A 13,556-nucleotide genomic window follows, 5' to 3' on the forward strand; every position below is an offset into this window, starting at 1 on the left:
CCAAACATACTCCATTTTTCAGCTCGATTAACACTTGATCCTATGGGCAAAGTTCTATGATATAACTTCAGAAAAAAAAGAAAAAAGAAAAAAGAAAAAGAAAAAAAAATAAAAATAAAAAAATAATAAAAAAAAAAAGAAAATCCTTCTATTTTATTTTAGTGGGTTTTTGTGGGTCTTCGTTTCTTTCTTTCTTCCCCCCATCCAAACAGGGGATACAAGGCACAGTAAATACGTAATTACACGAGAGAGCCACCCGGCTTCCAGAGGAGCCATTTCAGTGAATTGTGTAAATAATATGCCTTTAAACCCCCTCACCACATGAATACAGATCCACCAGTTGTGGAGCAGTTATATACCTGAGAGACAAAAATACCCATTTAACAAAAAATAATCCTGCCTAACTCTATGATTCTAGGATTCTAATTATGAACTTCGCAAAGAGACCAGCACGGCTCAGAGCAAATTAATACTTTTATAACTTTCTCTGCAAGTTCTTTTTGTCTTTTGTTGTTTGTTTTTTTTTCCAGTTGAAAATAGGCATGAAAAGGCACGAAAAGCTGTAAGCCTTGATTAAGACAAAAACAGCAACAGCAGTGAAGTTTGCATTTACATCTCACACCCCAGGCCCCCACTCCCTGCACGTGAGATAGTTCTGACTGCTTTGTTACTGCCTTCGTGGCGGTTTTTCCATAGTAAGAAGATGAAGTTATAAAACAAGGGGAACTGCAGAACCCCTTTAGTGCAGCCCATGCCTCTGTGAGCCCCCCCAGCACTTCCAGCTGGAAGATGCTGCACCACAGCTGTGCTGGGCAACGCATCTTTGCTGTCACAACCAGTGCTTCCAACAATATCTCAGCTTCTGTAAATTTCCCCAAACATACATATTATGCAAACTCTAATCTTCTGCTAACTCCCTCACTTTACAGTAACTTTATACAAGAGATTCCAGTTCACTAACTACTCTTAAATATCAAACATATGGGACATAGAAAGGAGTTTACATATTCAGATTATCCAAATATTTTCTTACCTGAACAGGATCTGGGAGGATCAAATCATGGCTTTTAGGAAAATGTTTGTGAAGAAAACTTTTCCCCAAGGAGCGGTTACTGGTGTTGTTCAGGCTCTGGGATTCATGAGCAACCAGAACTTACTTGCCCCAGAACGGAGCGTGCTTCCCAGCTAGGAGCTGTGCGAGATCCTTAGCTGCCAAATGCTGGAGGGAATTTGCATAGATCATATCTGAACCAGACAATACTGATGTTTTCACAATTAAAGCCCTTTAATCCATGAAGCTGACATATATACAAACCAGTGCACCTGCAGAGCTTTGAATCAGATGCCATGCCCTTCTTGGAGGAGTGGAACAGGTAGGAACTTGCATGTGCTTCTTTGAGCTACAAGCATGTTCTTAAAAGCAAGACCTACCCAAATGCACTGAAACCAATCCCAGCAAGCTCTGAAGTTCAGAGCTATCCAAAAGCTGACAATGGAGATGCTCTTGGTCTAGTTAAGAGTAGAAAAAGTTGCTGTTAGGCAACATCACATCCAAAACCTTATTTTGTCACCGTTTCTAACAATTTAAAATCATACTACGCCACAAGACTTGGGAGAAGATGAGACAGCCTGAGGTTCAGCAAACTCAAAAACCCAATTCTTGGAACAGGTTCTCTGCATGAGCTTGGCTAAAGAGCAACAGGGCACCTTAGCCCCATGCCTGCACAATGGGGATAGACTGTTCCTCTACCTTTGCCTAATTCTTTAAAATCTCTGACAATTACTGTTATGTTATGCACATATCACACATACCTTTTTTCTCCTCAAAACGCCTGTCTATGCGGCACTTGGCACTCTCAAAGTGCTATCAGAATGCCAAGCATTAATAAGGAACTGCAGAAAGCAAGTTTGCTTCTACTTCCCACCCAAGGGATTATCATCTGAATCGTAAACAGCACATGGACCCACTACAGCCAGAACACACATCTCTGAAGTTACAGAGGAGACACCAAAGGACAGAGCTGCTAAAAGAAAATATTTCCAGCCATTGTATGTTTTTAAACTGGAGAAGTGCAGTTCTAGTGCAATAATCCTGTTTTCACCCCGGACCCGGTTTTATACTCGGTTTTCCGGCTGACTTGACTGAAGCACAGACCTAATATCTCAGGTGCCCTGTTTGATTACAGCAGCATTTGCAGGTCCCAATCTAGCCAACGTAGCACCAAGAATTTCCAGCATAAAACACATCTACAGGTTTATAACTCGGCTCTAAAAATTCTACTCCAAAAGACAGTGGGAGGCAGAAAGTCTCAGATGAATGCATTATATTATATATCTTAGGTGACTTGTACTTGCTCACAACAGCATATGAGGGAAAGGATTCTCAATAACTCTGAATTACCATGTTTCACAAGCCACTTAAAATGATGCTTTAAAATTCCCTGTTTATGTAATCAAAATAATGTTTTGTAAGTGTTTCAGCTAATTAAGAGCCTAATTTGCCCAATTTCACACTTTGGCTTAAACCACAGAAGGCATCAATATAATATAGGAATTGGATTGTCACATCTTATTGATCGAGTCCCAGACAAAAATCCCCCCTCCCCTCAGAAGTCAATGGCAGCTTGTCTTCACAGGGTCAGCATCTCGGTGATGGGATGTTACGGGCTGCCAGCAGCACAGTGCTGCAGTGTGAAGACAGGATTAAACAAAGCTCGAGGCCGAACAAAATAACTGTAGGTGTTCACTTTCTTGTAAGGGATAAACTCGCAGCAAACTGCTGGAGTAAAAAGAGCTTTCCAGGTTACTTAAAACCCTTTCCTTAAAGCAAGGCACATTGTTGGCCGCTTGTACAGCGCTTCCTCTAGTCCACGTATGAACACAACACAGCTCTGCACTGCAGCACAGCAACATTAAATATAATAAACTGCTATTAAAGGGCAGAGGGTAACAACACCAGCGTGGGCGACCTGTGCTCAGGTAGTGTTCAACTATTATCTCCTATTTAAGCAGGCTGAGAATATGCAAATCCAGCCAGCACCATTTTTAGATAAAATTGTCAGTTTTATGGATATTTATAGTACGTGTCCAGTCTTGCAGAACTCCATCTTCCTCCACCTCGTCTGTTAAACAAGCTGGTTTTAGCCCACATTAATACATTGTGTTACCGGATACTTCTCATATTCTGTATAAGCCAGGCAGCAGATCAATACTCAGCTATGCTGAGGAAAAAAGAAAATCATTATGTTAGAATCCTGTTAAAAACACAAACAGACACCAGAAGGGATAAGTCTGATGCACAGACATCATTCCACCTGCATGCATATGTAGACTACTGCTTTTAAATAAACCAAAAGTGCTTTTCTTTCCAAGACATGCTTTTAGGAATCTTACAGGTAGGGCCTTTGGATGCATCTCCTAAACCTAATCATTCTGACCTCAAAAACTCTAAGCTTATGAGAGCTCTTGCTTCTCATCAAAAATCATCACCCTTTGTACCAACTCCCTTACCCATATACTTCCTGCAGCACTGATATTAGAATAGTAGAGCTATTTCCAAGACAGCATCTGCTCATGACACAAGCTCAGGTTTATAACTTTAGCTGGATCAAGGAGTAAGGATATTTAAGCCAAAGGCTTTAGAACCAATAACAGTAAATACAAAATCAAAAGGAAAGCAGCCACACAGGAAAGTAGAAGCAACGTGTAAGTTCTTTTATTATTTCAGACTGTCCAATGTGAAGATCTCTGAGCATTTTGTTTTGTTGTCTTTTTTTCCCCCTGAGTATTTTTCAGAGGCAAAAATGCACATTTCCACCTGCATCAGAGCGCTGGTAACATAACAGAGTAAGAACAGATGCAGGCCTGTTTGCCTTTGAATTAAAAACCAGAGGAGCACACAATCCTTCCTCTATTGTTCTCCCAGCCTACCACATAAGAAGAACTGACGCCATGCCCCATAGGTCAACAAACTTGAGTTCTGAGAGACATTAATTGCAGAGCTGAGATCCCTCTGAGACCCTGTGCCTCCAGCTCAGCAAAGCTGAAATCAGGAAGGCATTGACTGCAGTGTCCCAGTCAACCTTTAGCAGCGTGGGACGCCCAGGCAGTGGGAAGCTCCAAACCACACTTCACCTTTGTGGTACATCGCTCAGCCAAAGCGATGGTTTGCAAATATAGAATTGGATTCAATGCCCAACTTTCTGTAAGTGTTCCAGCTCTTCTCAGCTTCCCAGAAGTCAACATGATGGCAGCAAGTAACTTGCACAAACAAGTTACCATTAGTACTTGGAGGAGAGAAGGCTGGAGAGAGCAGAAGCCATCCTGTTAGCACCTGCAATGAAACTCTTGTGCTTTAAAGCTTAATGCTGCTGTTGTTCCTAATCCTCTCCCACCCCACACAGGTGACTTGTCTCTTTGTTTCTGACAGGCTCCCAGCACCATAGATCCTTTCACTGCCACTTTTCATCATTTCCACAACTCCAGTTGCCACAACAACAGGATGCAGCTTCTCTGTGCTGTTTTCATATTTCCTGTTGTTGTTGCTATAACAACACAACCATTCTGGCTTTCCACAACACCAGCAACTTTAAGCAGCGTGTTCCAAAGGATGCCAGCTTCTCTTGTGAAGATCCACAGATGATGGAGAGATTGATACAAGCAATTTGTAAATTAAGCTTCTTTTTTTCTCTTATTCTGAAGGGGGATTTTTCACTCACAGAAGTGAAAAAGCTGACAGCAATCGCTCGCGGCAGACTGCTGAGACATCTAAAGGCTGGCCTTTAATAACAGCAGAGCAATATAGCACTGGGCCGCTCCTGAGCGGGGAGTCCCCGCAGTGTCAGACTGTGTCAAACAGCACAATTGGTATGTGATGTGAGCCAGTGTCCGTGCCTGTTCCAGCCAGGCAGATCTGAATGGTACTAGATGCAATCCTCTCGTGTTTTAACCCATTGGCCTCCCTATTATTACCAGCATCACCGCCACGCAGCTTTGTGTTTGAAGGCCCATTTTAATTCTGTAATTTGAGCTGTTGCTGCAGATTTCTTTCCCATCTCTGACCCTTTTTGCTTTCAGGTGACTGCTTTTTGAACTTTTATTTACAGGAGGTGCACATTCATGAGACCGGTGAGAAAATGTGATACAAACACAGCATGCACAAACACAAAACAGTGATGGCTATGAAGTATCAGCTAACATGGCACCGTAACTTCGTTATACCCTCATTTATGTACTTCACTAATGAGACAAGCACAGGTGTCCAACACAGTCCCTCACATGAGATGAATAACAATAATACAGTCCAACCTGCTTTAGCCACGCTTGGTATCCAGAAGATATAAGTTGGAATCCATCTTTTGGCATGTGTATTCTGGGCTAGGAGAGAATAGACATAAAGAGAGACCTCCTTTTACACTGGGACCTAGCTAACCTACATCTAAATTCTGGAGCATTTTAAGCAATGCAGATTTTTTAAAGCCACATATGACAGTTTGGTCCCCAGATTACCTCGTTTGCTGCCTCGGTTATCAGCTCCTTTAGGAACACTTTCCTAACAAATCCACCACTGTTTTATTTACATATTTATTTATTTTCAAAGCATTTCCACCATTTTACATTTCAGCTTAGTATATACAGGTATTTCCTTAGAATTCCCCCACAAATGCACCTGGATAAGCAAGACCTATTGTGGGTGTAGTACTAGCACCTAACAGACATCATTAATGCTTCTGCCACTATACAACACCACATGGTATGGAAACAGCAGTCAGGCTATGAGAGTGTCCTTAGTGCCACTACCATCAACACAGCCAGACACAACAGTGGACAACATGGAAAGATTATGGAATAGCTCTGAAAGGTGCAGCCTCAGCATGGACTAACAGGAAACTACACCCACATGCTGTCAAAATTATGATTCAAACCAATGGACAAACATAACCTCCTCCCCCCATTTATTGATTCTACACCTTATCAGGTTGAGGCCAAAGCAAGACACCCGACTGCTCTGGAAGCACAAACCAAACAGCACAGTTTACAACTAGGAAACAAAAAAAAAAACCAAAACAAACAAGTTAAGCTTTCCCTGTCATAAGATTTGATGTTCAAAGATTCTCAGAACTCACCAATCTAAGCAGATTCAGCCCTCCCCCATCCCAAAAATAGGGGGGATGCTTAGAAATGAGAATCACATCACAACAGGATCAGGTATGACATGCTCAGACACCATGTCCCCCCCATCTTTCCTACTACTGGCAATTATCTCACAATCCCTTAATTCAAGGTAGTACCCCCTCCAAACCAACAGATCCCTGCCCCCATCGCTCCTTCTGGAAGGCTGCAAATGTCTCTCTCATTTTCAGAACAGGTCTACTCAAGATGAGTTGAACTCCACCTGCCTTTGTGTCAGTACAATATTTAGTTTGTACAAACTGTGCCCACAAACACTGAAAATAAGAATTGTTAGAGAGGAAAAAGGTGTCACCACTGAATGATGAACATTCACAGCTATGGGCGGGAAGCTGCTCAGCCTGGGAATTTGAAATAAAAACATGAATTGGAACATACTAAAATCTTGCCTCCCAAGAGAAGTGCGGGTATAGATCTCAAAATACACTTTGATTTGCTTCTCCCCTGTTCAAATTTAAATTCTCCTAAATCTTTCAAAACAGTAGGAAGATTATGCCCTGGTGTCCCAGCCAGTAATCTGAGTTAAAGCTGAATTTCAATAACATCCATTGAGCTGATAAATTAGAGTCAAGTACATCCTGGTTACGGCACTCACCTGCTGAGTTTGGACTTGAGATGCCTCACACATTAACAAAGTATGTTTTAGGGGACCTCTAACACAGCTAGAAGCATCACGCTCTAAGACCTAATCCTTAGTTCAGCACTGACTTCATGGGTGGTTAGTCTCTCTACCACTGTAAAATGAGGACAACACTTATTTAACCCACCTCACAGGTTTGCTGAGAGGAGCTGCTGACATTTCTACATGCTTTGAAAATGGAAGAAACTATAGTGTGACATATCTAGCAATATCCCTCCAGAAAGCCATGCTTTACATCTGGCTTGCTCTGTAAATGTTGCACAGCGTGGTACCCCCTATCTAGAAAGGAACAAAGGGAGGAAAAAAAGGTCTTCATAAACAAGCAGAAATAAAAAGCCACTGGTTAAATCCCAGTGTCAGGAGTAAAGAGACCTGAATAGCAACCTGGGACCTGCTCAGGTTAACCTAACATATCTGGGAAAAACTACCTTACTTCTTCCTCCATTTCAGCCACCTAGCCTGGAAATTAGAGGATAACAGCAAAGCTTTCTCTTAGGACTGGCAGGCTGCTTAACATCTGTAAAGCCCATCAGCCTGGAGTAGTTTGAGTAATTGATTTAAGAATGATTTAAACCATTTAATTTGAAGATCCCAACCCTGTAAACATGCAAGTAAATTAACAAATCTTTTGCCATTAACAGGATTACTCCCATGCAGAAGTGCCTGCAACAACCAAGATAGCAACGTATTTATACAACTCTTACTAACACTGGTTACTTCCAATGCCAGTGCCTGAGCAATAGCAATAGGAGTTATCAGGACTTTCAGCAGATTAGCGCTTACTGTAAACTCTATTTTTCAATGCCGGCCAGTTAAATACACAAACAGGAGAAACTAAGGCCCAGCGCCATGCCTGCAAAACCCCCTCAGCATGCAGCATGTCTCCTTTGTGTCTGATAAGCTTGTCCTCATTCAGAAAAGGAACTATACAGCAGAGAAGCAATTGGCAGTGCAAGGTGTGTCACTGCTTGTATGCTGCTGCCAACTCCATTCAAGTGGAATACACACCCAAGTGAACCTCCATTCATAGCAAATGCAATTACTGATGGAGAAGCATAAGTTTACTATTAAAATCTCTGGAGGTGATTTATTAGCACTTAATTCAAACACACTCCCCATTAGCCAAACTTCACTTTACAACCAGCCCCCGAATTCTGAACATCTGCAGCTCTCCTACAGGCACACCGTGAGCAACCCCGGGAACATCTTCTTTGGCACACACGAATAAGTAGACTTGGCTAAAGCTTCCCAAATTGCCATACCCAGTGACAGCAGACACACAACTGAATGACACAACAGAAACCCACACGTTATCTGTCAACACAAAAAAACCCAAACACCTGCCCCTCCCCCCTTCCTAGCCCCTACAAGATCTGGAATGCTGACAACTACCTCACCAGAAAGTTGTGCTATTTTATCAGTCAGCTGTACAATCTTCCACAGTTACAATCCATTCAAGGCAGTTCTATCAACAACACAACTGCCCAGGAGGATCTATTCATTTTCGGATTTTCATGAGCACACCCTGTTTATGCTCATGATTACAATATCAGTCAGAAGAATGCTTTTTTCTTAGCATCTGCTCCAGCATTTTGCACAACAAGAAGCTGGGCTGCTGGGGTCAGTTTGCTCTTTTTCAGTGCTCACATCCCAAGGAAGATGATCACAGAGGTAACTTAGAAAGCACTCTAACTGCTACTGCTCTGATCTTTTCTCCTTCAACACTTAACCGGCATTGTTCCTTTAGCCATCTACTCTTCTATTTTTAATCCATTTGATTTCTGCAGACCCCAATAAGGCCTAGAACAACAGAATGATTTCTGAGAACAAGTCAGCAATTTAAAATTCAGTGGCGCCTCTTTCCTTCCCGACAAAGGCTGATTTCTAGAGGACATTTAATTACAGGCCTGGGTTCCTATTTTCTAGACCTAAACACAACCCCTGAAGGCTTACAATATTTGAGTCACAGCTGGAGCTTTGGTTACTATACAGTTTAAATATCAGCCTCTTTACTGTGCAATTTGTTTTGAAAATCAAATCAGATGCCGTGTCATAAACAAGTGCTAATTAAGTGCTGAGCGGAAATTGGGCTTTTTTGTGCAAGAAGGGTTCTTAAATATCTGCATCTTCACTTCCATGAGAAAGGATAAATATGTCAGTGTGATAATTATGAAGTGAAACCTATTCTGCTACTCGCAAGGCAGTGCTGCTGCTTCTCCATTTTATCTGCTCCCATGCAAGAAGATATAGAGGGAAAGATGAGACATGTATGAAATATACATATGTACTAAGGATTTTATTAATCTGATCGTATAACCCATAATGCTTCCCTTTCCCTCAGAGAGGACACTGACTCTGGGTTTCCATCACATCCCATTCAAACAGGCAAGCTAAACTCATCTCTCTCTGCCACCACAAAGCAACCGTAAGGCTACTTAAATTTTCATTTCTTTTAAATTATGATCCACACGCAGGAATTTATTTGAAGATAACACAGCATTCATTAGAGATAACACCTTCTTTGATAAATACCAACTGAATCAGAGAAATAATGCATTGTAATACTCTGACGGTTGCCTCTGAGTACCAATATTCACAACTCTATTAACTAACGGGCTCTGGGCTACAAAGGCAGAATTAGATCTGTCAGTCACTGACACGGAGGGCATGGCCACTTGCACCAAGGATTGTCCAGTTGAGATGATTTTCATAGGAAAGAAAAACATCCCCTGTGGCACAGAACTTGTTAATGAGTTTGTATGCATTACAGCAATAAATTCCTACTGCATAACATACCATCTCACAGCCCAGCTAAACACCCCATTCCATTGTCAGTGCTTGAAATAAGGCACAGTTAGATCTGTGGACTCTAATTCAGTGGAAAAATTTGAAATCCTGTATGTGATTTTGTTATTAGGAAAGAATCCCACAAACTTTCTGATGCTGCTAAGATTTAAGTGTGCTGAATGAGTGGAGCACCATGAGTTGGTTGGTTGTCCGAGCTCACAGTTTGCTATAGAAACTCCTTCCGAAGCAGGTAGCACTCTCAAGTAGTAAGCTCTGCCCAGAAGCTAAATGAATTCATTCCACATGGAGCACATGCCTAACTCTTCACTGAACTGGTTTGGAATGCTTTGACCAGAGTCTGGTCAAGTGTGTATTTACATTCCATGATAGATGCAAAGACATGAGCTGCAGCTACTGGGAAAGCTACCTGAGTTACACAGAACATCACACTACCTTCTTAAGGGCCCAGAGGAATACTAAGCTACAGCATTCTGAATCAGATGGAGATCTGCAAAGACACTTCATTAATCTTGGGACAAATACCAGCAAGCTCTGTGCACATGCTTGCTATCACAGCATAAAGACATCCTCTTCATGACCATGCGTAAAAGCATCCTCAATTTCACGACCACCCGACATTTCAAATCTGAAATCCAAGTTCTAGGTTCAGACCCTTCAAAGCTGCAAAATCAATGGCAAAGAGAACCTACACATCTTATGCTACTGTCTCATCTTGTACCAAGTATCCAATAAGAACAGTGGCATCCACAGCGTGCTATATACAAACCAGAAGGCAGCTTGTCTCAGTACCAAGAAAATTTAGACAATGCCATTTAAGGCTGTCTCTTGTCACTTCTTAAGTCCATACAAAAGCCAGAAAGTTCAGCTGGATACCAGCTTTTTTCACTAAGACTCAGAGCATGAGGAATAGAAAATTCTGTTCTTCAGTAAAAAATAAATAAAAATAATAAAGAAAATATAGGTGAACCGTATTCACAAGAGTGGAAAACTACAAATCTCCATCAACAGCAAAAGAGCTTCTAGTGGCTAACTTTCACCTTCCTGACTTCCTGCTGAATTCCAGGTAACAAACAAAAAAAACCACATACATATGGCTGTTCCATCCCAGCCCATTCCCCTCACAAAGCACTGTGCTACAATTATGGTGTGGGACCTATTCACTCACTGTAAGGAACCTGGAACCCAGAACTACCTTCTCCCAGCATTTACAAGGATACATTCCACCTCCTCCCCTAATCTAATTGTCCTGTAGCAAGGGGAGCTCCCTGGCAGTTCTCAGCTACTCAAGATTGGCACAAAATCTAATACTCCTTTGCCTTGCTTGACCTGAGGAGATTTAAGAGAAAGAGTACTGGGGAAATATACCATCTTGAAGGAAGGATTATGGTGCAAGGATGGGGCAGGGACAACAGAAGTAAGGGAAGACACCCAACAGGCAGTCACTGGCAGCATCCTCATGCAGATAAGTACTTGCAATAAGACTAACCAGAATGAGCCTGAAACACTGCAGGACTGACTGACCAACCTTCAGAAAAATAAAAAGCAAACAGTACGTGCAGCCTCAAACTGAATTCTGATAAGTACCACCAAAATGAAGCGCTCACCATGGGAAGCCCCAGTAAATCTACTCCCAATTTAGAACAAATCAGAATTAGTGCTAGACTAACACAATCTTCTTCTTTAAGAAGATCACCAAAGTCCAGACAAATTAGACGTAGTTAAGCATTTGATAGATGACACGTAGGAAGTTACTAGTTAAAATGGAGAGGATTAGGATTAATACCAGAGTTGTAAGGAGGATAAAAACCTAAAAAGGGAGAGGATCACGGGTTATTTTCCAAAGGGAGCCATCAGGCTGTACAGTTGGATCTTGGTTGAAATCCACTATTCATCTTGGAATTAATAATAAAATATTCTCATTAGCAGCTACAAACCAAGAATTCTCAATGCCCTGAAAACAAACCTCTTAGGATACAGTATCTGGAAGTAACAGAGCTAACACAAAATGTATATAGATCAAAAAGTAATATTGTTTCCACGGTAAGCAGGTGACTAAAGAATTGACACCAGGAGAAAAGGCCCAAAGATACATTATTAACGACGGCTCACCAATAGGAAGAGGATTTGAAGAAGGCAAATCCCACTACAGAATGTGTAACACGAAAAAATCCCAGCAGAGATGAATTAGTACTAACGCTTCTGTACAAGAGATCGGAAAAACCTTTCCTGGAATACTATGCATAGTTCAGTCCACCCATGTCCTGGTAGATCAACCACTTTCTGCAGCTGTTTGAAAAGGTCTGCTAAGATGATAAAACCTTATATGAAACATCCTACAAGGGAAAGAAAAGGGGGGGGGGGAATAAACTCACCAGATCCATCTCAGAGGGGATATGACTGCTCTCTACAAACATACCCAGAAGAACATGAAGGAGCAGGGAGAGCTGTTTAAACTCAAGAACAACACTGGCACAGGATCAGATGAGAATGAATTAGCCACAGATGAAGTTTAGCTAGGAAAAAATGAATGAGGATTCAAGCTAAAAGTACTATGGCTTGGAATAACCTTACAATACCATAGCAAAGAAAAGAGCACTCATGTAAGAACTACCTTGAGGAGGCTGCAAAAGGAACTATGGGGTGCACTGCCTGCCAGCACAGGGGATTTGAACACATGCTTCACAAGACTGCTCCAACCCTATATGGCACCTTCCCTTTTACTAATGAACTCTGCATTGTTTTGCCTCTGCCTAAGGTCTTACCTTTAAGGCCAGCAAGATAGAGCTACATAGGACTATCCTCTTGCCAGAAGAAAACTTTCAGGGTATTTTACTGTTTATTTTTAAAAAGCTGTTTAAGAACAAAACCAATGCACTAAACTGGAATCAACTCAGTCAAAAAAGAAATGAAATAAAGGAGAAAAGTTACCAAAAAAGAATGGAGAATGAAGATTTTCATTCTTTCACACCTAACCTATCACCTACAGAAACCCACTTAGATCATATTTGAAGGTGTTAACACTGCCTAAATTCCTTCAGATAACTGCTGAGGTGGTTTCAAAACACATGCTCTAAAATGAGACTGATCCACCATTTCTTGAGACTACACCCACTTCTTATTGTTCTGCTTTGCCAGAGATGAATGACAGCTGGCTGCATTTCTCAATTCTTTTGAGACCTAGGCAGAATATAAGGAAGAAAAGCAGTGAGCACATCCAACAAAGCACCCCTCTGGAGAATCACCAGAATCTTCCTATCAGATGGAATTTGAAGGCCAACTATCCAAACGCTAAAAGCAACTCCCACATAAACACCACTCCATTCTGCACTGCTCTCACACACAAAAAAAAACTGTATGGGATGTGTGTGGAGAGCGAGCCAGACCCTTTTTCTCTAAAGCAACAATAGACTGTTTTGGCTGCTAAATGGGCAAGTCTGGAAGCTTCAAGATTTCCTTTTCCAGCCAAACCCTGCTTCATATCCAGCAAAGACCATCGCTGCCTTCCTCCTGAGTGTTTAATCCATTCTCCTATACATGAAATACCTTACAAACCGTGATAACTATTTCCTTAGATGCAAGCACCAAGAGACAGCACTCCTACAAAGAAACCACAAGAATTCACATACAGGCTCAAAGCCGGATGATGGAAGAAAGCCACACCAGAGTTCTGCACTGGCCGACAGCTCCCAAACTCCCTTTGTACAGCTTTCATCACCTCTGTCTTGCTGTAGGTGCTTCCAAAGAGGATGGGCCATCTGGGCTACAGCTAGAACCCCATTTAAGTTCATCCTGCTAACATAAAAAGGACTTACAGAGTTCAATCCAGCAAAACATGCCTCTGCAACCCTTCTCACCCCAGGATGAAGCAAACAAAACTAGCACTAAGGCTCTTTGCTTTTGCTAGCCAGACCAGTTACTG

General features: G+C 41.8%; 1 protein-coding gene across 10 annotated transcripts in view; it reads right to left on the reverse strand.

Moving 5' to 3' along the window:
• BTRC (beta-transducin repeat containing E3 ubiquitin protein ligase) overlaps positions 1–13,556 on the reverse strand; it is a 106,068-nt gene that overhangs the window by 85,060 nt on the left and 7,452 nt on the right. For 5 of the 10 annotated variants that reach the window (XM_032445547.2, XM_015867024.3, XM_015867022.3 and 2 more), the window contains exon 2: positions 5,308–5,376. The exons of the other annotated variants lie outside the window; for them this stretch is intronic. In XM_032445547.2, the coding sequence (XP_032301438.1) occupies positions 5,308–5,376 (69 nt within the window). The remainder of the gene's footprint in view (positions 1–5,307; positions 5,377–13,556) is intronic. 10 annotated transcript variants of the gene reach the window in all.

Source organism: Coturnix japonica, chromosome 8 (assembly GCF_054131305.1).
Source record: "Coturnix japonica strain WE chromosome 8, WE-NBRP24, whole genome shotgun sequence".
NCBI lineage: Eukaryota > Metazoa > Chordata > Aves > Galliformes > Phasianidae > Coturnix > Coturnix japonica.